This window comes from Myiozetetes cayanensis, unplaced genomic scaffold (genome assembly GCF_022539395.1).
Source record: "Myiozetetes cayanensis isolate MyiCay16 unplaced genomic scaffold, myiCay2020 scf9, whole genome shotgun sequence".
Lineage (NCBI taxonomy): Eukaryota > Metazoa > Chordata > Aves > Passeriformes > Tyrannidae > Myiozetetes > Myiozetetes cayanensis.
Genome location: NW_026088185.1, coordinates 22,699,268 through 22,724,303, shown reverse-complemented (window position 1 = coordinate 22,724,303; position 25,036 = coordinate 22,699,268). Strand labels below are relative to the sequence as shown.

The 25,036-nt window shown below is 59.2% G+C and overlaps 2 protein-coding genes across 2 annotated transcripts in view; both read right to left on the bottom strand.

Moving 5' to 3' along the window:
* Window positions 1-539: 539 nt before the first annotated feature.
* Window positions 540-11,572, bottom strand: IHH (Indian hedgehog signaling molecule). Its single transcript, XM_050339253.1, has 3 exons — window positions 10,916-11,572; window positions 5,492-5,753; window positions 540-2,435 (listed from the first exon to the last, which is right to left on the bottom strand). Exons 1-3 carry the CDS (start codon window positions 11,216-11,218, stop codon window positions 1,774-1,776), a joined length of 1,227 nt encoding a protein of 408 aa, XP_050195210.1. The 5' UTR covers window positions 11,219-11,572; the 3' UTR covers window positions 540-1,773.
* A 4,887-nt stretch (window positions 11,573-16,459) lies between these two features.
* The window catches only part of NHEJ1 (non-homologous end joining factor 1), a 44,289-nt gene continuing 35,712 nt past the window's right edge, over window positions 16,460-25,036 (bottom strand). Inside the window, exons 6-8 of the mRNA XM_050339258.1 lie at window positions 17,369-17,486; window positions 17,016-17,119; window positions 16,460-16,710 (exon numbers count right to left, since the gene is read on the bottom strand). Of these exons, the coding sequence (XP_050195215.1) occupies window positions 16,630-16,710; window positions 17,016-17,119; window positions 17,369-17,486 (303 nt within the window). The 3' untranslated portion in view covers window positions 16,460-16,629. The remainder of the gene's footprint in view (window positions 16,711-17,015; window positions 17,120-17,368; window positions 17,487-25,036) is intronic.

The following is a 25,036-nucleotide window of genomic DNA, read 5'->3' as shown; positions in this document are numbered from 1 at the left end:
TGGAAACCCTGTCTACAGAGTATGGGGTCCATCTTTTCTGGTAGCACTGGTTTAGTGGGTTTAGTGATGATGGGAATGGTAGGGAAAGGTGTCCCAGCATGAACGGGTGCTAGGGTGATGGGTCCAGACTGGGATGGAGAGGTTTCCTGGTAGTTCTGTGTTGTAATACCTATTACATCCTACCCCACTTGCCCTAGTTTCCAGGTGGCCTCAGTAACAGTTTGGTCCTATGTACCCTGGGTCAATCCCACAGCCTCCAGCTATGACGGGCACATTAAACATCCCTGACCCCTGCCTGCCCTCTCCACTCCAGAGCTCAGAGCTGCCACCTGGGAGATGATGGATTTATTGGGCCGTGTCCCAAACCAGGAAAGGTGCATCCAGTGAAGAGACAAAAATACACCTGCTGTCGGCCATGCTCGCACTCCCTCACTTTGTCCTGGACAACAATCACCAAAAAAGCTGTGCTTTAAAATAATCTTTAAATAATTTCTGCTTTTTGTTTAAAAAAAACCAAAACACCTCCCCCACCACTCCCATCTCAGCCTGCATGCACCCATGCTGCCTCTATGGTACATACAAAGAGCAGATAAATAAATAAAGACGCGTGATGCCGCAGGGGGAATGTGGGTCACAGCCCCCCTCATCCCTCTCACCTCTGCTAATGTGGAGCTAGGGAAGGCTGAGGCTCCAGCTAAGATTTGGAGGGGGGTAACTCTGGCTGCAGCTCTGACCCCCCGCAGGTCCTGGGAGTGGGTGAGCAGCAATGAGTTACCCTGAGGCTTTGGGGTACTGGTGGGTTGTGGAGGTCAGGCCAGGCAGGGTCTGAAGATTGAGTTTCTTTAGCTTTGCAGTGGAAAAGGCTTTTTGGATAAGCCAGCTCAGACAGGATGCTGGGAAGGCAAGGGAGCGACCGCTTTCTTCCCTGCCGCTTTCTTTCCCCAGACTCCAGAAGACTGGGGCTGCAGCCCTTACTCTCTCCACCCCTACCAGTGTGTGCCCATACCTGGCTGACATTTGCACCCTCCTGCCCATGTTCTGGCCTATGTGCTTGCCTCTGCAGCCTCCTCTTTCCATCTGGAGCTCCCCATGCTGTCACAGCAGTTCCATGAGCATGCCTAGCTGGGTGGCTACAGTGTTCGCTTTGGGCAGAGCTCGTCATCCCCACTCCCCAGTGGCACTTGTTACCAAGACAGAGCTCTCATGACAGAGCTGTCACAATACCTGTATCACCCTCTTCCCATCTACCATGTCCCAGAGGTAGAAACAGCATTGCCTGCCCTTCCCACCCAGGCTGACTAGCAAAGGGGCCTAAGGCCCCTCTCCCAAAGCCTCCCCACTGGGTGCAGAACTGTCTAGGAGTCCTGGAGGAGCAGCCAGGGCTCTCTCCTCTTCCAGCTCCCACTCCTTGATCAGACCTCCATCATTAGCTAATTCAGCCCACGCACACACACATCACACACACACACACACACACACACACATAGCAGCATGTGGATCCAGCTGGGGCACACCCCCTGTCCCAGGGGAAGCCCTTCATGCCTCCCCCCCGCTCCCAGGAACAGGAGGTGAGGAGGGGGGGAGTGAGCATGGAGTAGGCAAGCTGGGGAGCCTCGGTGCCCCCTGACCAGGAGGTGGCTGTAACCCAAACAGGCAGGGGCTGGAGGCAGCTCCCCATGGGTACCCAGGTTTGGGAGGGGGTGCTAGCTCCCAGTGAGTCACCCTGCAGCCACCACCTCCACCAGCAGTGCTGGCTGCGGCTGTGGTGCACCCTCAGCTCTCCGCCCGGGGTACCCCCAGTGGGTGGAAGCTGTCGGGGGGCAGGAGCAGCCTGCCCAGGCGGTAGAGCAGCCCTGAGTACCAGTGCACACCATCCCCCTGTGCCCTTGGCCACCCCACCAGGCTGTGGTAGAGCCGGAGTGGCCAGAAGGCCAGCTGCGCCAGCTGTTGCTCCTGCACCAGGGCAAAGCAGGAGGCCACCACACCATCCACCACCAGTGTCCCGTGGCGTGTCAGCGGGGCATAGGCTCCCACGTCCCTCCGGTCCCGCACCCCCACCACTTCGGCAGGCTGCAAGCTGCCTCCCCCTGCTGCCACAAGCACGAAATGTCCAGGGCGCACAAGGCTGGCGAAGATGGGGCGGAAGTGGGTGGTCGGTGCTGAAGCGTTCTCTGCCACAAAGAGTAGGTGGGTGGGCGTCAGGACCAGGCGCCGGGGTGGCTCCCGTGTCTCGATGACATGGAACGTGGTGAGGGCACGGGGCTCCTTGTCCAGGAAAGCCAAGAAGTCACTGTAGGTGGGCCTGCCCGCCCCGTCCATTGCCAGCACTCGCTGGCCCGGGCGCAGTGCCCACAGTGGAGTCTGGGCACCGTCCTCCAGCGTTGCCAGTGCCCGCCCAGGAAAGCAGCCCCCTGTCTTCGCAGCGGCCGAGTGCTCTGCACAGGGAGAGAGAGGACAGGAGGGTTACCCATTAGCCAGACCCTCGGCATCACCCTTCCACAAGGCATAGACACCTTCCCAGGATGCCCAGCTTTGCCCACCCAGGGATAACCTTGTCCTGGCATCACAAATGTGAGTGTGTCCCCTACACAACCCCAGCCACCAATCCAGCCCCCCTAGGCATCTGGTCCCCCACCACCGTGTCACTTGAGGTGACACTTGGGGGTTCCAGCATGGTCTCAAGGCACTGGGTCTGCTCTAAAGAGCCAGGTCCCAGAACCCACCTGGCAAGGAAAGTGGGACACAACCACATCTCCAAATGTGCAAGACAGTCAGTGCCAGGGGGCACCTGAAACTTGAAAAAGCATTGGCAGAGCCCTGAGCGGTGGCAGCTGAGGAGCAGAGTGCCTGGTCTCAGTCTGCATACACACAGCACCCCCATTCCTTGCAGTGCTGGTCCCGAGTACCACCTGTGGGGCTGCTACAAGGAACAGTGCAGGATGCAGTGCCCTTCCCCAGCACTGCAGCGCCACTCCACCCCATGCTGCAGCCTTGCTCCCTTCTACCACCTGCTCAACCCTGCACCACTTATGTCAGCCTTCCCCCTTCTCTAGATTGCAGGGAGCTGTCACAACCTGTGGCCATCATCAAGCAAAAGTCACTAACCTCCTGGGCAGGGTTTCTCTGCCACAGGGTAAAGGACCCAAACTCTCTGGGGCTTGTCTTCTGGGATGGTGGCACAGAGGTCCACCAGATGAAAAGATGCAGCAAGTCCCCAAGTGTCACAAGGGGCCCATCCTGGCATTTAGCAGAGAACCCTGACTTCCCAAGAAATGGTGATTATCTACTCCAGCAGCCCTGTTCCCCCAAGTCCCAGCAACCCCCATCTCAGTGTCTATAGGATGCCCTCCCACCAGCTGTCAGTGGCATCTCACCTTAAGGTCCTGCTCTAGCCCTGCACAGTTCCTTGAGTTCTAAGCCCTTCTCAGGACCCTCTCCCAGCACCCTCATCTAATCCCTGAGTGTTCCAACCCCAATGGCACTGCCCCCATCACTCCCCAGCTTTGGGCAGAGCCAAATCCCAGCCCCCAGGCCCATGAAGAGAGGCATCCATCTCTGGGACAGAATCTGTTTATTACTCAGGTGAGGTGCAGTGTCTGCCCTGTCCTTGCTCTGGAAGGCCAGGTCCCAAATCCTGCACCCTGCATTCCCTGGCAGGAAGCAGAGCTGTGGGAAGGGGTTGCAGAAGGGTGAGAGGGGCATCTGGCAGAAGTGGAAGGCATAGGTGCTGGGCACAGAGGGGTATGTTGGTGAAGGGGAGGACCCGAAGAGACAGAATACATCAAACAGGTTATGGGGCAATCCATACAAAAATAAAAGCCATTTACTAAGAGGGGGCAGCCCGGCTGCCCTCTGTACACAGTTCTGGGGGGATCAGGATGTGTACCCCACAGCCTCCACAATGCACCCTTGGTTTCCCCATGCCTTGGAGATAAATATGGGGGATCCAGAGCCCTGAGGAGCTGTTGCAAAGTGAGGGGTATATGACCAGCCTCTAGAAGCCCTTCAGGGCCTCAGGGCATGAGGTCAGGGCATCCCTCTTTGGTTGGTCCAGGGGGACATGTCAGGATTGAGAGCCTCTGTCCTTCTCCAGGGGCACAGCTACACTCCTCTGGCCAGCCCCAAGGCTCTGGGGTCATGGTCCTTGCTTCAGAGCCTGGCCCCACTCCTCTGGTCAGCCCCACAGGGTGCCACAGGGCACGGAAGCCCTGGTCCTTCGCCCACGTTTTGTCCCTCTTCTTCGGGGGCGCATCACTCCCTCTCCGCGGTGCGGTCGCCCCACTTCCATCGCCGGCTGGCGTTGTGCCCGTCCTGGCATCAGCACGGGGGAGCGGGTCAGCGCGGGGGACCAGGCTGGCGTCTGGGGATGTCGAGCCGCTGGCTGCGGGCTAGGGCAGTAGGACAGGCAGAGTGCGGTGGGAGCCGAGCCCGGGGACAAGAGGCGCGGAGCAGCCCCGGCACACCAGCCCGGCACAGCCGCGGCACACGGCACACGGGCACGGGTGTGGGTGTGCGTGTGCTGGCACAGCCCTCTGTGCCTGCGTGTGCGAGGGCTCCGCGTGCAGGCACGGCTCTGCGGCACGGGAGTGCGTGCGGCCGCCGAGGCTGCCTCTGTGTCCACGCAAGCCCACGCACAGGCACAGCCCTCCCCAGCTTGTCGCGACACGGGCAGCGGCACGGCCCCTCGCGGCGGCGGCCGGTGCCGTGCGCGGGGCACTGCTGCCCTCTGCAGCCCACAGCCAGCGAGGCCGCTCCGCCGAGCGCAGCATCCCGGGCAGAGCTGCTTCTCCCCGGGCTGGGGGCACCTCGCACACTACGTAATCCCCTCCTGGCCACGGGCAGCTGAGAGCAGCTCCCTCCTTGCCTCCCCCCCGCCCCCCCCATGCACTGCACGGAGGAAAGCAAACGCCACCAGCGATGATAGCGCCCCTCACAGCACCACCCAGCTCTGCTCCCCTCCGCAGATGGTGCTGCACAGTGAAAAGCTGATACCAGGGTACCCTTGCCCGCTCCTGCCTGGGTGTCCCTGACCCCATCCCTGGCTAGGCAAGGCTGGACAGATGCTGCTGCGACAGCAGAAGCTCGAGAGCAGGCAGCAGTGGAGGACGGCAGGGCTGAATAAGGCTTAGCATGGGCATTAAGGGACTGCAAGGGCAGAGGCATGGAGACAGATGTGATGTGCAGACTGAGCGAACAAGTCGGGGAATAAGGGGATGTGGGCCAAGAAAAGGAGAGGAGTGAAGAGAATGGATCAGGATCTAGGTCTATCTAGGTCTATGGGAGCCAGATGGGGAATTTGCCCCATGGTACTGCTGGCCACAGGTGTGTGACTCACTCCCCACCTGACTGTCTGCCCTAGATAGGGAAATCAGGTTGCAAGAGCCAGCACCCCCTGCAGGAGCACGTCACCCAGCCAGCCAAGATCCCCAGGCATGCCGTAAGAGGGGGTCAGGCCCCTGGCCCTGCTCACTGCCCCCTACCCCTGTCTTACCTGACTTGACAGAGCAGTGGATGTGTGCTTTGGACTCGTAGTAGACCCAATCAAAGCCAGCCTCCACAGCCAGGCGAGCCAGCATGCCGTACTTGTTGCGGTCCCTGTCCGAGGTTGTGATGTCCACAGCTCGGCCCTCATAATGCAGCGACTCCTCTGAGTGGTGCCCATCCTCATCCCAGCCCTCCGTCACCCTCAGCTTCACCCCTGGCCACTGATTCATGACAGAGATGGCCAGGGAGTTCAAGCGGTCCTTGCAGCGCTGCAGGGCAGAGGGGCAGAGTCAGTAAAAGCTTTTTGGAGGGAGGGGTTAGCTGCCTGGTTGGCAGGTTGTATCCCACCATGCTTCCATGAAGCCTCTTTGGGCCCTTAGGCCCACTGGGGACTGGTCCAGCAGACTAAGATCTGAGAAACTGAGGTGCTTTATCTAGCCCATGCCCTCCAGACTCCCTGCAGTGCCTGATGCTCCAGTTTGGCACAGGGGTGTGCACACAACAGGGGTTTCCACCTGGGGAAGGAGGAGGATGCAAGAGCTTCAGTCCTGCTTCGTCCTGGCTGGGAAGATGTCCCAGGGTCCCCAGGCACAAATGAAACAATGCCCAGTCCTCAGAACAGCTGTGCTTGGTATGACTCCTTTAGTACTGAGTAACAAGGACAGAGCACTGGACAGCCTCACAGCTTCATCCTCTGCTCACATGGGAAATGTCAAACCTGCTCTGTTGTGCTGGAGCAGAAAGGATGTGGAGTGAAGCCCTCTTCACCTCTGCCCACCACAAGGGGAGTGAAAAGCCTGGGCTGAGGAACAGCAGCAGATCTTAAAAGCACCAGACCTGGTGCTCAGAGAGGCCACTCAAGCAAGGTGAGTACCCTGCCTCATGTGGTGATGCTCTCCAGCAAGCAGAGGGATTGCCAGTCCCAAATGCCTGTGCTACAGTCCTCTCAGCCTCATTCTGCACTGCCCCGCATACCCCAGCTGCATCTGAAGGTCAGGGAGGGTCCAAAACTCTGTGTGCTTGACTTGCATAAGTACAGGCCCCCACTTCTGGTCACTTGCCCTGTTTCTAAAAGGATGGAGGAGAGAAAGAAAAAGTGTAGAAAAAGCAATATGGGAGCTTCTGTAGAAACCCAGGTGAACGGACTAGGGCTGGAAAAGAGATGCTGTGAGGTCCTGAAGAGTCACATAAAATCAGGGCTAAGGATAGAGCATTCATTACCATGCACAAGGCCAGTTCTGGGAAGCATTAAGTGAAGTGGCTGGACAGCAGCTTAAAAAACAGCCACACCTGGAGATGTTTTCGCATGATGCCCAGCTCAGTACTGGGACTCCCCCAGCATGGTATGTCATAGGTCATTGAGAGAAACACAGTAGGCATGAGCAAGAGCTTTAAAACTTGATGCTGGCTACATCCCTGGGCTCAAAAATGCCCCAGCACTGCTTCTGCAGGGAGCTTCACTCCCCAAAATGTAGGCTATCATCCTATCCCCAAGCACCTGCTCTCATCCCGGGAAGGTGGGTGCTGCTGCTCTTGGGGAAACCCGTTTGCACTTGGCAGGGTCTGGGCCCTGGGAAGGGCAGTGCCAGGCAGGCCTTTGCCCCACATGAGGTCTGCCGTCATCCCACAGCTCCCTGGGTGTGGGGAGATAAGCCAGGAAGGTGCTGGACAAACAGTTTGCTAGGTGAGGGGAGGAGGAAGAGGGAGGGGACTGACTTTTGTCCCCATCCAGCACCACCGTGGTGCCACTTGGCACATGGCACAAGCTGCTCCCAAAGCCCCCACCTCCACTGAGACCCCGCGGTAAGGGGGTTCAACACTGGAGGCAATGCAATGCCCCCCTGCATCCTCCAGCCATCACTCAGGCATCCCCTTGCCACTCCCGCGCCAGCACCCCGCTCTGGGCACCCCTCCTGCCCTCACTGCCAGCCCTTCTGTCCTCCAGAGGCACTCTGCCCTCACAGAAACATGGAGACCCTCCAAGCCTTTTCCCCTAAGCAGGGACAGCGTCAGGCAGAGCCCCGGAGCACTCTGTCCCCGCCTCTGCCGGTGCCATCGGTGGCCAGCAGGTGTCAGAGCACGGGCAGGGACCGGCAGGGACGGGCAGGGAGCAAGAACCAATGGACAAGGACCAGGCAGGCACAGGCAGGTCGGTGAGGGAGCAGGTAGTAACGGATGGGGAACAGGCACGGGTTGGCAGGGCGGACAAGGAACGGCCATGGATGGGTAGGGAGGAAGCAACTATGAGGAGGGACCAGGAAGGGATGAGCAAAAATAAGTACGGAGCAAGCAATGATAGGCAGGGGTGAGCAGGTGGGGATGGACAGGGAGCAGGCACAGGAAGCAGAAAGACAACAAAGGACAGGGATGTAGAGGGATGGGCAAGGAGCAGGCAGCAATGGTCAGGGAGCAGGCATGGGCAGCAGGAAGCAGGTAGGGATGGGCACTGCCTGCCCAGGAGCTCTGCTGCCGGCACAGACAGGTAGGCAGGGACCAAGAAACCCGTAAGCATGGGCTGTCCACAGGCTCTGTGTTTGATTGTGGCTGCAGGGAGGGCACATCTTGTCCCTGTAGTAATGCAGATGACCGGGCACCCCCAGGTCACATGTAGAATGGAGCCCCATAAGACCACATTGAGCTGGTGGCTCTGTTGTCCCATACATATCATGGTGAACACCCTGGGGATGTTGGGCTGGGCTGAGCAGAGAAGTTCTACCCATGGCCAAAACTTTGCATCTCCCTTCTCATGTTCAGACTGAGGACAGAACTGTGTCCTGTGGGGCAAGCCAAACCTCTTTAGGGAAGGCAGAAGGTCTGGAAGGAACAGCAGAGCTCCAAGATGGGGCGCAGTCAGAAGGGACCTCAGATACATCTCAGGGGAGGTATGCAGGACACTCAGGTGTGACCATAATCTCAGCAGAGGTGTTGTGAATGGAGTGTGCTTGGTCACAGCTTCCCCCATGTCCAGAGCCTGTCCAGGAGAAGAGGGATCCTACTAGCATCTCCTCCTGAAGTGAGGTTTCTCCCAAAGGAAGCCAAAAGTCCTATCCCAAGGTCTCCATGAGAAATTCTTCACCACTGCAAGGTCTGGCACCATGGTCTCCATGTCAGTTGGACAAACAGTGGCTGCAAGGAGTGATGGTTAGGGTAGGGAGAGGCTTAGGGTTGGGACTCCATGGGGGCAGGGGACCCAAGACATTCCTGGGCCAGGCTGCTGGGGAGAGGTGAGGCATGCTCTGCCTCCAGCCTTATCTCAGCACCTCCGAGTGGGACCAGTGAGAGCAAACACACTGGAATTCTTGAGGAAGATGAAACGATAAAGGAAAGGCGGGCAGAGAGCAGCACTACCCACTCCTCTAAGCAGGCGGCATCTTCCGGCTGCCTGGGACACCCAGACCCTTGGACTTGGGGAAAGAAAACAGGTTTGAAGTGAGTCAACAGCAGTAAAAGCCAGTGCACTGGGGGAAGGGACAAGGAGTTGGGTCAATGGCCTTTCCCAACCCATAGCAACATAGGACATGGTGCCAGAGCCAGACTTCCCATGTCTGGGGGCATCTCCCACAGTCAGGGGCCATAGGACAAGCCCAAAGGGCTGTGGGAATGGCAGCAAGCTACTAGAAATCATGCTGCCTCCATAGCAAAGGGAACAATTCCCTGCAGAGCTGCCCAAGGCACCGTGGTACCCATCTGGGCATGCATGTGTGGTGGTCAGGGACCCTGCTGGAGTAGGAACACTCATTTGGACACTCCAAGAAGATCAGGGAGCTTCCAGGTACTCTGCCAACAATGTAGCAGTAGAGTGGGAATTGTTAGGCTGGCAGGTGGCACGTGGAGCTCTCCCAGGGGTGCCGAGGGGCACTGGTTGGGTTAAGGCAGCTGGTGGGAGCACTCTCAAGACAACACAGCCAGAAGCACTCTCCTGCCTGCAATATGATGTCACCTACTTCCCCGATGTAGGGACCAGAGGAGCTCACTTCTTCCTCAAGTATCCCTAAAGCTGTTCCCCAGAGGAGGCGGACTCCAGCCTAACCCTGGGGCTCTAGTAACCAGCAACCACAATTTGTGCAACTCCTCAGTCTTGGTGATGCCTTGCAGGGGATCCTCTGCTACAGTCCCCAGCCTGAAAACCATCTTGGGCCATAGTCCCTGCTCCCAGGACACACGGGGTTGCAGAGCTGTCAAGCCAGCACGCAAGCAGCTTCTCCTCCCAGTGTTATCAACACCTCAGTCAGAAACCCCAGTCAGAGCCTTCCTCAGTGCCTGCCATCCCAGCCACCCATGCTGACCCACCAGCCCCCTGACCGGGGAATGCAGCGCTCAGAGGGGCAGCACCAGCTCCCCCCCACTTTCCCCAGGAGTTCACTCAGGCTGTAACCCAGTGCTGAAGCTGGTGGCCAGGTTTCTTAGCAAGGCCGTGCGGCTCCTTATCTGCATTCCTGAAGCCCTCAGGCATTCTCTTGGCAATATTAAAACACGGAGTAACCTTCGTCCAGCATCACCCTCCCTTCTCTGCCGTCCTCTGTGTCATCTCCCCCCCACCTCCTTCCTGCTGGCCCAGGGCACTTGTAAGCTGACTGCAGTAACAGGTTGTCCCCATCCCTCAGTGCAGCAAATTGTCCCCATCGAGCACCCTTCACCATCCCACCCGAGACATACAGGAAAGAGGAGGCACTGAGGGTTTCAGTGTCAGACTGGGGACAAGGTCAGCAAGAGCACTCCTGGAGCCTACTCTCCTCCCTGCCAGCACACCAGGCTCTATCCCTCGGATCCGACAGGCAGGCTGCCTGCTCTGCCAGTGAGTAGGCAGAGCAGAGGGGCAAGGGAAGGATGGGTGCAGCAGGACAGGGCGCTGCCGGACCAGGGAACAGCACGGCACAGCTCTGCTGGATCGGGGGTATGTGGGAGGATGCTGCTGGATCGGGGGTAGTGTGTCATTGCTCAGGGGCACCAAGACAGGCTGATGCCAGTTTGGAGGGCACAGTGCTGCTAGCTCGGGGGCCAGTGGGACATGGGTTAGGGGGCACCATTGCAGGGTGCTGCCAGCTCGGGAGGCAAAAGGGCACATCTCGGGATGCAGCCAGATATAGGTGCCACAGGCTCCGAGGGCCAATGGGGAAAGTTGGGAAGACAGGCTGCTGGCGGCCGCGGGAGCAGGGTGCTGCCGTTCCAAAGAGCAGCGTGCTGTCCGACGTGCACAGCGCAACCGAAGGGGCAGAGCTTTGCAGTGCCCGGAGAAGGGAGATGCACTCGCTGCACCGCAGGCAGCCCGGGCCGGACACCGAGATGCCCAGGACAGGGCGGGGAAGCCGCAGCGCCGGGTGCTGCTGGTCGCACTGCCCCCGGACAGTGGGGAGCAGGGCGCTCCGGAGCAGCCCCCGATGCCCGCAGATGCCCGGCGCGGGGGTAGAAGCGGGTGGCGGTGGGGCCGTACCTGGGTCATAAGCCGGTCGGCGCCGGTATTCTCTTCGTCCTTGAAGATGATGTCGGGGTTGTAGTTGGGCGTGAGCTCCTTGAAGCGCTCCGAGTTACGCGCGATCTTGCCCTCGTAGCGGCCGCTGGCCCCCAGCGTCTTCTCGGGGACGTTGGGGCTGAACTGTTTGTAGGCGAGCGGGATGAGCTTGCGGGGCGGGCGGCGGCGGCTGCCCACCACCCTGCCCGGCCCGCAGCCGCGCACGGCCGGCGCCAGCAGCAGCGCGCACCCGCTCAGCAGCAGCAGCAGCCGCGCCGGCTTCATGGCGCGCCCGGCGGCCCCGGGGCGGCCCGGGGCACCGGCGGCTCCGCGGTCCCCGCTAGGCTCGGCCGTCGCTCCCGCCGCCCGCCCCGGGGCTCCCCATGCGGCGCGCAGCCGGTGGGCAGGTGCCGGTGCCGGTGCCGGTGCCGGTGCCGGCGGCGGCGGGGCGCGGCGGCTGCCCGGCGCGGGTGCGCTCCGGCTGCCCGGTGCGGCGGGCAGGCGTCGGCCCGCTCTGAGCTGCTGTGGCTCGGCGGCGGCAATAAATAGCGAAGGGCCGTTTGTTTTGGCAGGCGAGCGGCAGCTTGCGGGGCGCGGGGCTCGGCGCTGCCGGAGCCCTCCGCGGTTTGCGCCTCGGCGGTCAGCGCGGCGGGGCTGGAGCCGGAGCCGGAGCCGAAGCCGCCGCTGCCTCCGCTCCCCGGGCAGGAGTGAGAGGGGAAATTGAAGAGATCCGGGACCGGGAACCGCCAGGACCGCACCCTGCCCGTGTCCCAGCCTCCCAGCGCCCTCCCTCTCTCGCCTCCTCCCCGTGGAACCTGCCCCGGGCCGTCCGCAGCCTCCTCCCCCCTGCCGAGCCCCGCAGCCCACCCCGTCGGGAGTGCCCGCCGACACCTGCCCCCAGGGGCAGCCCCGCTGCCGCCCGGAGGCGTGCCCGGGCCGCCGCACACCCTTCACCCCCTTTCGCCGTGCGACCCGCGGGGGCTCCCTCGCGGTGGAGTGGGCACGGGGTGGCACCCCCGGGGCTCCGGCCCCCGCCGCGCCGCCTGCTCGCCAGGGGCCCGGGCCTGCGGGCGGGGATCAAACAGAGCAGGGAGGCAGCTGGTTGAAATTTAACCACAATATTCTCGCTCCCCATTGTTTCCAGGGAGGCCCGATATTTCCACAACAGGATTATGGCATCTGATTAACTCGCTGAGACAACAATGAGGGGCTGGGATGGGCTTCCCCTTCTAGCTGCCAAAAGGGGAAAGTAAATATAACACCCTGATTTCAGGAGCAAGGGTTTGCAGGGCCCCCCTGGTTCTCCCCCAGCTTTGTGCTGGGGAGGGGTCCTGCACAGCTCTGCTTGCACCCCCTTTGGCTCCCTAGGATCTTCCCAGGTGAGGCAGGGCCTTGGGATGTCCCCATGCACATAACTCTCTCAGGGATGTCCCCTTGCCAGCTCTTCAGGGGGCATAGAGCACAGGTCACTCATAGGGATATGCAGTGGTCAGGCTGGAATAGCCTGGCCAGATACCCAGTTCCTGCTGCAGGGCTTTGCTGGTCTTAGCAGACCAAGAGGGATGGAGGCTGTGGATCCAGCAGCACCCACAGGCTTGGGATGCTGCTGTCCAGTGGCCCCAGTAGACCATTTCCTTTTCAGGAGCTGCAGTAAAGTGCAGCTGACCAGAGGTGTCTCCATCAGGTTTTCATACTCAGTAGTCATGGTCCAGCAGGTTTTCATACTGGTTTTCATACCAGGTACCCAAAAACAGTGCCTAGAGCCTCTGTGAAGTCCTACCACTGTGCAGGATGGTGGGGTGCAGATGTCCCACTGCTCCTGCACATAATGGAGCAAGAGTGTCAGGCCACCCCACTTCTACATCTCTTCAGCTGATCCTTTCAGTGGAGCATTCTAATGGCATTAGCAGAAAGAGCAGACGAGACATGCCACAGCACCATTCTTCATCCCTGCCTTTGGCTTCTCAGGCCTGCACTGGCACAGGAAAATCAGACCCTGTGGACCCTGGACTAGGTCCACAGGATCCTCCAGAGTTGTTTGTACTCCCACTGAAAGGAATAAACTCAGCTTCTCACTTTGCTCATCACCAGGGACTGTGGAGCAGGATCATCTGGGATGTCCCTGCATCTGGAGACTGGGGCACTTTCCCAGGGAGAAGTTCCCTACTGGACTATCAGTGACCCAAGCCTAGACTTCCAAATAACCTCTGCAGCCTGCCAGCATGCAACATACATGCCACACACCTCTGTCCCTCTCCCAGTAGCTCCAGGCTCACAGCAAGCAGCCTAACCCTGCCCTCGCTGGTAACAGCATTCATATCCCATGGAGACCCAGAATGGAAGACTGGGAGTTGAGTTTGCCAGCAACTCCTACCCATGCAGAGGCCCTGACATCCTGCATTGGTTCTGGCCAAGCAGTGGCAGTGTCCTGTCACAAAGTGCAGAGTTCATCACCTCTCCATGCAGCATTCCCAGTGTCAGTCAGTGTCCCTGCCAGGCAAAGCCCACTGGCACATGGGGTCAGTTGGGACAGGCCAGCAGGGGCTGCAGCTTGCAGACATGGACAGGTGCCCCAGGCATGACAGAGCAGCCAGAGCTGGGTGTATGTGGAGGTGGTTGCAGGCTGGGACAGGGGCAGATAACCAGTGGGTAAAGGGGGAATTTTGCTTGGGGAGTGAGATTCCTGCACAGGCAACTAGTAGGAAGGACGCTTGCTGCTGCAGCACTAGGTCACAGGGAGGAATTACCTTCTAGCAGAGGTGGGGAGGGATGCAGCATCCATCCCTGTGTTGCACAGCATCTCTCCCAACACTCAGCCACTCTCAGGCACCACTGGGATGCCTGGCTACCACATCCTGCTCCTGCCTGCATTCCAACTGTGCACCAGTTCCTCTTTCCTCTGCATCTTGGCTTTCCCCTTCACCACATCCTACTGTCCCTGCCCTGAGCGGGAGTGCAGCATCCCACAGACCCCTTGCTGGGCTCCCAGGGCTGCCCGGAGCCGGGCGCTGCGCAGGAGGGACGGGTGGCGGAGCGGGGCCAAGCAGTCTAGGTGGTGCTATTTCTCTATTTTTGCACTGAATGGGTTTGAGATTTTCCTCTCCCTATTCGCTGCCTTGGTCGTCTTCTTCTCTCTCTCTCTCTCTCCCTCTCTCTCTCTCTTTTTTTTTTTTTTTTCTTTTCCTTTTCTAAAAATACTTGACAGCGATTGAAAGGTCCCTTTAATCGAGGCCACAGAGCCCTTATTAAGGGCACGGGTCGGGGTGCTGGGCCGTGCCCGGCATAACGGCTTCATTAAACCCTGCGAAAACTAATATTTATGGAATCAAATTTATGGAGGCCAAGGCCGAACTTGTGGCCTTTAATGTGCGTCGGGAGCTCAAATCCAGCCGGCTCCAGGGAGGAGGGGGTGGGGACAGGGAAGGAGACCCCAGCGGGACAGGATGGGACAATGAGTAGTGACATTCCCCAGAGCTGGCAACAGCCTGGGCCAGGGAGGCACCAGTGGCCCCACACTGGAGTCTTGGGGGCCAGGGTCCCTGTGGTTCCCTAGGGGGCATTGGCAAAGCTCTTTTTCCTGCTGTCTTCACTCTCCTGTTTTTATTTATCTCACATCCATTCTCCTGCATCCCCACCTTCCCTTGCCTTGGGAGCAGGGTGAACGGAACAGCATCTATCCCTGCAGCAGGTCTTTACTCCCACCTGATGCCCACTGGGGTGCTCATCCATCCATGAGCACAGGCTGCAGGACACCCCACAGAGACTTACTGTGCAGCAGGACAAGGCTCATGAGCAACATCCTTGAAGCATCCCTGGGACTGGCTCCTCTGAGTTGAGCACCCCAGGGGGAAGCAGAGACACTGTCTGGTGCAGCTGGTATCTGGGATGACCCAGGGATGCAGGTGATGGTTTGCACCACCTGCTCCCCCTCTACAGAGTCCATCAGTCACTGGCACAGCTGGGTTGGGAATGTGTCCCCTCCACCCCTTCCCATGATGTCTCCTCAGACCCAAAGGGGATACACCAGACAGATGCCCTCAGTCGGTAATAAACCCTCCTCCTGAATATGCTTGGCATGCATGAGGGAGCAGCATGAACCCCAGAACCAGCAGGGACCTGAGGGATTTGGTTTGCAACAGAGCAGCTCCTGGACCATAAGACAGAGCCCACATGAATGGATCAGAGGTTGAACCAGGGGGACAAGCTGGTGACAGAAGACATGAAACAGAGAGCTGTTAAGCTCCTGCTGCCCCAGTCATAATGCTTCAGCTAGTAGCAGGACCCTCCCTGGGGAAAAGTGCCCATCAGGCAGACCTAAAGCTGCCAAGGTAAGATGCTTGCAGATGAGAGAATGCAGGATATGTAGTTACTGCTGTTGGTACAAGCTCCCCATCCCATGGCTTCTCCTTCTCACCACCCACTCTGCCCTCCATGCTGCTCCCTTAGAGAGGAAATATAAAAAGCAACCGTTTGCACTTGCTCTGTGGCTGATCGGCTGTGGCCCAGCAAAGGCCCTTTTCATTCCCCTTCCACAAGACACAGGGGCTGCTCCGGATGTTTTTGTTTCCCCCTTGCTGACCAGGAGAACAGGCAGCATGACTGCAGCTGGCCCAGCCCCAAGAAGCAGGGCAGCTGGGGGCATGGGTCCCTGCCCCAGGAGAGCAGCACCACAGGCTGCAGTCTGGCTGTTGCCTGGCTTTCTGCCTGCTGTTTTAGGACCTGACTTGGGCACAGGAATGGGGCCCCAGTCCCAAAGGAAGCATGTGGACACAAGGGCTAGATGAAGAGATCAAGAGTTAACGGATGGATGGATGGGTGGGCTGTGAAGGGGCAAAGGTGGTGCTTTGTGTCCAGGCAGCATTTGTAACATGCTCCAGGCCTGGAAGCATTCAGTGTGTTAGTGTTTTGGTTGTCTCCTGCTCTTTGGAGACCAAAGCTTGGATTAACCCCATATCATCTGACCAATAACCATGGTGGAGGTGTCTGCTGCCTTTGCCAGCCTGCTGCTGCTAGGGCTTCACCTGGCTCCAGGCCCCAGCACATGGTGTAGGACAAGGAGAACATGGGCTCCAGCCCCCTCAGCATGCTGTGCCCCCATGGTCTGGGTGTCCTCTTGTGCATGCCCCAGTCCACATACTGCTGCTCAGGATGAGGCACAGCATGGTTCTGGAGCTGCCATCCCACACCACGGCAGTGAGCTGCTGTCATCTCCCCTCTGTCCAGAGCTGCTGCAAGCCCCTGGGACAGCAGGGCCAGCCTGAGCACCAGGGGTTTCACCCCTTCCTGGACACTATGGGCCCAGTGGGACAGAGCAGGAGAGAGAATCTCACCCAGACACAGCCCTTTATTGGAAACCCACATGAGAACAGCCAAACCCTACAGCTATGCCAGAGCCCTGGCTGTCCCACACCCATTGGCAGCATCCTTCCTGCTTCTCCCAGGTCCAGCAATGGCTTTGCCGTGAGAAGAAGCTTGAGCAAGCTCTGCACCAGGGAAGAAAAGCTGTTTCCTAAGGCACTGTTGAAGAAAGGAGCTCCATCTCCTCAGCTGGAGACATCTCAGGAGGGGGCCATGACCTTGCACAGGGTTCACCAGGAGATGCAGGAGAAGAGGTAGAGGATGCATGGGTGCCCTGCACTCTCTTTCTCGGATGCTGGGGGGAGCAGAGACTATTGGGGAGGGGTGGCAGCAACCTTTCAGCTGAAGAGTCCCTTTGCCTTCTTTGGCTTGACCTTGGCCACAGGCAGCCGAGGCTTCTGAGCTGGGGAGGAGGCTGGCTGCAAGCAAAGAGAAGGTAGGGTCAGTGTCCCCTCAGAAGGCAATGTCAGGGGTCATGCAGGATGGGTGCACGTGTGCAAGCAGTGGCACTCCCGTCATCCCTGTTGTGGGAGTGCAAACCACACACATGAGTGCAATCACACACTCCTCAGTCAGGGTGCATGGGGTAGGATGGGCTAGGAACCAAGCTGAGACCCCCCCGCCCATCCTGCAGGAGCACAGGGCTTGGATGTGAGGTGGGAAAGGATGTACAGGCCCCATCCTGCTATTGGTACAGAGAGGCTGTTTCTAGAGCTGCACTCACCGTGGTTCTCTCGCTGTAAGATGTTGTTTCATCCTCCTGGGATGGAGGAGGTGAATGGGGGCCCCCTATGATTTCTGCAGTGGACACAAGGTCTGCGTCGTCCTCTGGTACCAGCAGAAAAAGATACAATTTTGGATTGAGATGAGGGAGCATGGGGTATTGCCCATACCCACTCCAGGAATTGTGCTTGGGTGGGGGAGCTCAGCCCATGGGGGAAAATCAAAAGGAGAGACCGTTGCATGGGGTGAACTGCACCTGAGGCCACACTCCCCTTCCCAGAGATATGGGGGCTCAGCTGTATGGGGGACAACTGCTTCAAGTACTCTCCATCCTGCAGCCAAGGAGCTCCTCACCTGAGCACTGCCGTTTCCGAGCCTGCTTGGCCTCCTGCTGTGTCACTGCCGTGTAGAGCTGCTGCAGAGCAGAGGCAAAAGCCTGCCCTTCTCCCGCACCGAAGATCTTGGGCAGGCTCTGTGGGAGAGAGCAGAGGCACCATCACCCTGCCAGGAAATCACCTGCCAGGTCATGCTGCTGTGGTGCTGCTGGGGGGCAAAGAAGGGGCTGTGCCTCCCTCTGCCTGTCAGGCTCCATCTCTTTCACCCCAGGGACACAGCTTGCAGAAACAGCACAGCTTGCAGGAACAGCACAGCTTGCAGGAACAGACATCTCTGGCACTGGGTAGATGTGGCTGCTCCCCAGTTGTGCACACACACATGCACACACACATGTGTGCACACACCTACATGCCTGCTCCGGCCAGTGGGTTGCCTTCCCGAGTCATTCATGAAATGCCAGAGATAAGATCTAACTGGAAGTGCTTTGGCTTCCCTGGCTGAAGCAGCAGGGGCTGCAGCTTCCACATGGACAGTGAGCCGTGGGTAGGGGCAGCACTTCGGCAAGAGGTGGGAACAGGTAGTCCCTGCCTGCCACCACAGCCTCCAGCATGTCTATGTGTGCAGCACAAGACATCTCCAGTGGCCCTGTGGCAAGTGAGGGCAATGTGACAAGTGAGACGAGGGGTGCCCAGGTTTGCTTTCAGTCTGCCAGAACAGCTCCTGCCTCCCTGCAAACATTTTTATTCCCTCCAGACTTGACACATGGAAGCCTCCCTCCTCCTGCCCACACCCCCCCGCCTGCCTGATGCCACCTTTACCCACTGGGCCATGCCGATGCACATGGGAGACCTTAGCTGGCAGACCGGGAAAGTGCCACACTCCACTGGGAACATAACACAGCTCACAGAGAGCAAACAAACAAGTACAAGGATGGGGAAATGTGTGTGTGCCCTGGAGGGGGTGGCTGTGGGGGGTGTGTGGGGCACAGTGTGGGCATGCACGTGCAGGTGAGTATGAGCATGCTGACGTGCACGGGGACTGTATGTGCAGTGGTGTGCAGGTGAGCATGGCTGGGGGTGCACGCGTGGCTGGTTGTGTGGCAGAGTGTGTGTGTGTGTGTGTGTGTGTGTGTGTGTGTGTGTCAAAGGTCTGCACACTAATCTCTGCCCTGCTCCACACCCAGACAGCAGGAGAACAAAGTGTAACAGATAAGGCAGGATCCTCTCTGGGCCAGGGGAGTGGGGAGGGGATGGGGACACTCAGACCCACTCAAGGCCAAAGTCCAAAGCCTGACCCCAGCTTCCCAGTGGCAGACTGGGTAAGCTGAGCTCTCCTCCGGTTGCTCCCTGCCAGACAGGTGGGAGGACAGGGCTGATGCCAGGATGAGTTGGCTGGTGCCCAGAAGGACACCTCCTGTGCAGGTCTCATCCCTTCTGCTGGTGTTGCGGGCCTGAAAGGCCCCTTAGCTGCAGGATATGCATGGCACTGACTAGGCAAACACAGGTCACCTCCTGTGTCCCTGCCCATTGCCACAGGAGGGAGCGATACTCTGGTCCCAGCACCCTGCCAGCATCCCTAGGTTGCCACTGGGCAAGCACACCTCTCAAAGCCCAGCCTCCAAGCTATGAGCTGTGCTGGCCCACCACAAGATTCCAGGGAGAAGGAGGGATGCTGAGCACCTCGGACACCCTGAGGATGCTCTCGCCCTTGGTGTCTCACCCCATGGGGCCAGGGTTGCACCCAAGGTTGCAAAAGCAGCATCTGAGGCTGGGAAGGCAACTGCACTTCAAAGGCAGGAGAGGGGCTGGCAACGGGTGGCTGACACAGCCCAGATCAAAGGCACAAGCTGGAGTCATAATTCAGAGAAAAGCAAACAGCAGCTCCCAGGAAAGCCAGGAATGGCAGTGAAGTGAGCAAAGTGTACTAGATAGTGTTGCGTGGGTCAGTGCCCCTGGAGGGCAGGAGAGTCCCCTGCAGAGCCAGACAGCCCTGGATGCCATTATTCTGGTGCCCACCCCCTCTCCCTGCCAACAAGGGGCCCTTGGAGAATACCAGGGCAATGGGGCAGGCTATGCATCCAGGTGTAGGGGGCCTGCTCACCACCCTCTGCTCCAAACCATCCTGGATGGCACCCGGGATGTGTCTCAAGCCCCAGGGCTGCTCAGTCTGTTCCTCTTCACAACATTCAGGCAAGGATCTGGGCAGGGCGGCTGCTCCTCAGTGCTCAGCCCCAGTTGCCCAAAGCCAGCACAATGTCCCCATGGTGTCCCTGGGGATGGGACAAACCATCCTTGCAGCCACCCGGTGTCCCCAAGACCAGCACCCACGTACCCATTGAAGTGGCACCCTGGGGAGGCGCTGGGAGAAGAGTGCCCAGCACCCCTGGGAGAGATGAGCATCTGCGATGGCACAGGGGTCTGCAGGTGCAGGGCACCTGCTGCCCACGCCCGCGGGAAGGGCTTAGCTCCAGCAAGCCCAGGGTGGAATTTGGGAGTCAGCGGCCACTTCCTGCCACTGCCCTTCCCGGCGGCTGGAGCCCGCGGGCTCAGGGCCATGGGGCGGCTGGAGCTGGCCCGCGGCGGGACGGGGAGGCTGCGCTTCACAGCCCCGGAGGGAAATGGGTTATAACCAGAGCTGGAAGCGTTTCCCTGCAGAGCTGTGACTCAGCAGGGAGCGGAGCGTGTTGTGCCAGCCACTGGCCACCTGATGGCCCCGGAGGCTGAGAGGGACAGCGAGGTGTCCCTGGAAGGGGCTGGATGGGGGACAGACCCTGGCTACTTGTGATTTTCTCTTTCCTCCTTGCCCCACTGTTCCAGCACATCCCGAAGCTGAACCCCGCTGCAGACAAACTTGTCCTCGCTGCAACATCAGGCTTGGCCTCTGGTGACTTGTTTTTCCCTGATTACCCATCTCCAGGATAAACATGACGCCTGAGGTCTGGGGAGCGGCACGGGCAGAGAGCTGGCAGCTGGGGGAGTGCTGCCCGAGTTGCTCCCGGGGCTTGCCAGGCACTGGGGAGTGATGCCTGGGGAGCTGGCATGGTTTGTGCCGCCTGTTATGACTACCTGGCCACAAGGCCAAGTGAGATGCCCCAGTATCAGGAGGGACTCAAGGCTGTGGTAGTGGCACGGGAGGCTCTGCAGGACACCCTGAACTGTGATTAGCCCATCCAGGAGGAGTGCCTGGCGAAGGGGGGGCAGGTGCCTGACCTCATGCCAGGAGCGAGCTGTGCTCACTGACAGCCCCACAGTGTGGAGGGGCAGCTCAGGGGCAGCTTGGCTGCAGCCTCACTCAGTGAACCCCATCCCAAGAGGGCTCTGCCATGAGGCTGCACCCCAGTGTGAAGAGGCAATGGTGGGCAGGGCATGGCATCTATCTCCACGGCATGCTGCCTTCACCCACCCCTGACCAGATTCCCTTCTCAAGAGGCCATAAGAGATGGCATTTTGGATGTCCTCTTGACAGCATGAGCAGGAGGGACTCGTTACCCGGCACAGCATCACATCACCAACACAGATGCATCACCTTTCCCTGGCCCAGGATGGATTTGCAGGCAGACTGGACTGTGCTGGGCCCCCGAACTAGTGCCAAGCACCAGAGTCTAAATCGGTCATGCTCAAAGCTGGGGACTGACCCTTTCATTATCACACCAGACATTCGAAGCGGTTACCAACATTCTTCACGACAAATCCCACATTCCTATTTTTTAATATATTTTTAACTGGAAAACAGAGCAAATGGGGCCTGTTTGGAAATTACAGCCTGGCTGCTGTGGCTTGTATGTCAGATCTGCCCACATTCCCGTGGCCAGCCTCAGCACATGCTCCACAGGGGCACACTTAATAATTCCTGCCGGGGCCAGGAGCCAAGGGGTGTGGGCCAAGGGGGGGGCATGGCTTCCCCAGGCCGCCCCCGCCAGCGGGCTCCATGGAAGTAGCGTGGTGGAGTGGCAGCCCAGGAATGGCAGACTGGCTCTCCAGCAATGGGAATGGCTGCCACCACACTGGCATGGGCAAAGTTTGTGATGTTGCATCAATCCATGGAGGACAGGGGAAGAGCTCCATGACTGGAGTGTTCCTGTACCTTGTGGCCAGGCCACCCTTGGCGCTCTCTTCAGCCATGAGCTTTGTGCATGCTCCTGGGAATGGGGCTGGCATGGCTTGCTGGATCTGTGCTGGGCATCTCTGCCCCTGGTTGTGCCGGTGTCAGTCAGGCTGGCGAGGCATCCACTATGGGATCCAGAGAGATGCTCAACCAGCCTCTGCCAGTAGCACTGGACCAAGGGAACCCAGTAGAATCTGTCTGCAGGAAAATAGATGGAGAGGGTTGAACTGTTCCCTTCCAGCTGGAATCAAGGGCAGAGAAAGGCAGGGCTTAACCCCCTGGGATGGAGCGGGCCACATAAGCCCGGTCTCTTGCCCCAGCTCCCTGGTGGGGCAATGATCCCTATTCCTGGGGCCAAGCTTGCTCCAGGCACCCCGAGATGCCCTACATTGACCACTGATGCCCTCTGCCAGCTCCTCCAGCTCTTAGATGTGCTTGTACACACTCATCCCAGCCTTCAGCAGTCCTTAGGGCACTGCGTACCCCAGCAGCAGGTGGCTAAAGGACCAGCTCCAACCTTGCACTATCACTGTCCCCTACCACGCAGCCCCAGGGGACACGCAGCAGCAGCAGCAGCTAAGAGAGCTGGCAGTGCTGCCAGCCCGCCCTTGGAGCAGGCACGAGCAGGATGGCCAGGACTTCACAGGCAGGCAGCCAGGCTGAGCACACCTGGCAGGAAGCGGCAGTGCCGGCAGGGGAAGGCAACCGGAGAGCTGCTGAGAGGTGAAGGGGTCACCCCGGGGAAGAGGGGGTGGTGAGACCAGGACAGGCAGCATCCCAGCCTGACCCAGCCCAGTGCAGCCCAGCCCAGCACAGCATAGCACAGCACTCCTCCCAGCACTGCTCTGGCCCTGCTGCAGGCAATGTTTTCCTTTCCCCCTGATTTTAGGGGCCTTTCCAACAAGCAAATGTCAGGCACATAAAGGCCGGCACTGTGAGTGGAAGATGGAGCGAGAATGCCTGCCCGCGTCCCTCCGTAAGTGCTGTCTCACACTTCATCAAGGCAGCCTTTGCAAACGAGGCACACGCTTAACAACCAGCAGTCTATGCTGGCCGGCGACCGCAGCAGCCCTGCCGCTCAATACCCTTTTCTTTCTCCTCGTGCTGTTTTTGTGGCTTGGGTTACAGCCTTTCTCGCAGACACTGAGCAGAGGGGCGTGGTGGCAGCGAGGCTCTGCATTGTGCTGCCGCCACGCTGGTGTGATGCTGGTCTCCCCCCATGCATGGATGCTGGGGGCGTCCTGCCCCTGCCCTGCCCACCCGCTCCTGCTTCCAACTCCCAGGGATAAATCCCAGAGAAAGGAGGGTCAGCGGCAGTGCGGAGGTAGGGCAGGAGGTTGCAGCATCTTCTCCCCTGTCACGTGAGGACCAGCCTTCCAGGCCCTAGTGCTTGGCAGAGGGCTCGTGGGGGGCAAGGTGTTCCAGCCCCCAGTGGCCATAGTCCCTCCCTCATGCCATTTGGAAAGAGGCCATCCTGCCATGATGCCCAGAAAATCCATGGGCAACCAAGCCCTTCCACTGCCCAAGTGCCGACAAACTCCCTGAAAAAGGGTAGCATCCAGCACTAGCCTTGCCTCCCCTCCCCCGGCTGACACTGGAAGATGCTGGGCCCTACTGCTCAGGGTCCAGTGGCAGCTGCTGGTGGCACCCTGACATCCAACCTGACCATGGCACCTGTCTTCCTGTCCAGCAGCCCATGGGGCAACAGCAGGAGAGCCTCTGGGGAAGCTGGCACTGGGTGCTGGTTTGGCAAGGGAGTTGGACAAGGAGGATTCCCTGAAGAGCAGGTCCCAGCATGCCAGAACTAGTGAGGACTTGCTGCTGGCTTCCAGGAAGGCAGAGTCACAGGCTGATGGCACCTATGGGCATCAACCTGGCTCATCACCAACACCGGCTGTCTTCTCCACGGTCAAGAGCAGAAGGTGTGGAGACTGGGTGGCCAGCGTGCCTCTTGTCCCAGGGGGACAGCTCAGGATCCCTCTTATCTGTGATGAAGTTGGGTGGCTCATACTGTCCTGTTATTTTAGGCTGACTTGGGGAATATGGACACATCATCCAGGCTCATTATTGTAGGGTTCCTCCGCAAAGTGTGCCAGCTCATGCGGGTTTATTATTGTCTGCCCAGGAAAGCCGGACACATTGCACTGGTCTGTTATTGTAGGGTTGCTCAGGAAGGCCAGCCAGCTCATCCCAGCTTGTTATTATTGCACAGAGCTCATGGGGGGCTGGCCAGGAAACTTCCTGCAAAGTGGGGTGACGGAAAGGGAGCCACACCTGGTGAATCATAAGGATGCTGTGTGGCGATAAGGAACAGTGAGGGGTGGGATCCAGCACTTCGTCTCCACCCGGCAAGGACAGGTCACTCATTCAAGGGCACAAACACTCGCGGCTAACCCCTGGGACCTATGGGGCACTGGGGCTTGGAAAGGTAGCAAGAGTGTGGGTCAGGGCTGGGGGTTGGTAAAACAGCCCTCAGATCCCTTGAGAAACAAAATCTGGGGGTGACAGAGGGACATGTGCCTGACAACCATGGGGATGCTGCACCCAGCGCATCCCTAAACCCGGCACACAAGGGATTAGCTGAGCTAACAAGGCCCAGAGAGGAAGCTGGGGCTGAGCCAGGTGGGATTAGGGGCTTTGGGGAGAATTTGGGTGCGTTCAGGACCAGGTTGAACAGGAGGCAGCTGCTGCTCCACCCTTGCAGCTTTGCAGTTCCTCCCAAGCATGGGCACAGCCAGAGGGGCAGTCCCTGGAGATGCTGCCCCATCATCACCCAAAATTGCAGCAGGAAGCATTTCTATGTGGGGCAGGGGGGCAGCAGGGCTCACCACTGGGCTGCTTCAGGCAGGTCCCCAGGCACATGGTCCCAGCAGGGTTGGGTCCAACATGCTCCAGCAGCCCTGGCACTGCCCCTGGCACAGCCACTGAGTCACCATCACTTCCCTGTGCTCTGTGACAGACTGTGTTTCCCAGGCATGGCAGCCTGCTGGTGTCCCTGTGGGCAGTGCCCAGCTGTACCAGGTGCCCAGGTGTCCCCCCAGGCAGTGCCCAGCTGCTCCTACCCAGGTGTCCCTCAGGCAGTACCCAGCTGTGCTCAGTGCAAATGCTGGTCCCCAGCCAGACACCAGGATTGAGTGTCAGGCGAGCTCTCCATGCACAACAGCAGCAGCAAGAGGCCAGCCAGCCCTGCGAGCACACAGCCCCTTCATTCATGGCAAAAAATAGCCCCCTGGGGTGTGGTCCCGCCTGGAAAAGCCCCCTTCAGCCCTGGCCAGCCCATGTTTATTCAGTACAGGGGGGACACACTGCCCTCTCCCTGCTCCCCAGCCCTGTGCACCATCTCCCTGCCAGAGCGGCTGCTCTTGGACGTGGTTCCCCAGGTCCCCCTGGCCAAAACACACAGGCTGGGGCGAGGGGGAAGGCAAAACCCTAAAAAGCACTGGGTTTGTCTCCAGGAGGAGCAGCCCCTGGTGATGTCATGAGAGTTTTCAAGCAGCCACATGAAAGAGACTCACTGCCCAGGAAATCCACAAGTCCATGATCCGTCAGTGATCTTTAGACAAGCCAGCGATTCTTCAGTGG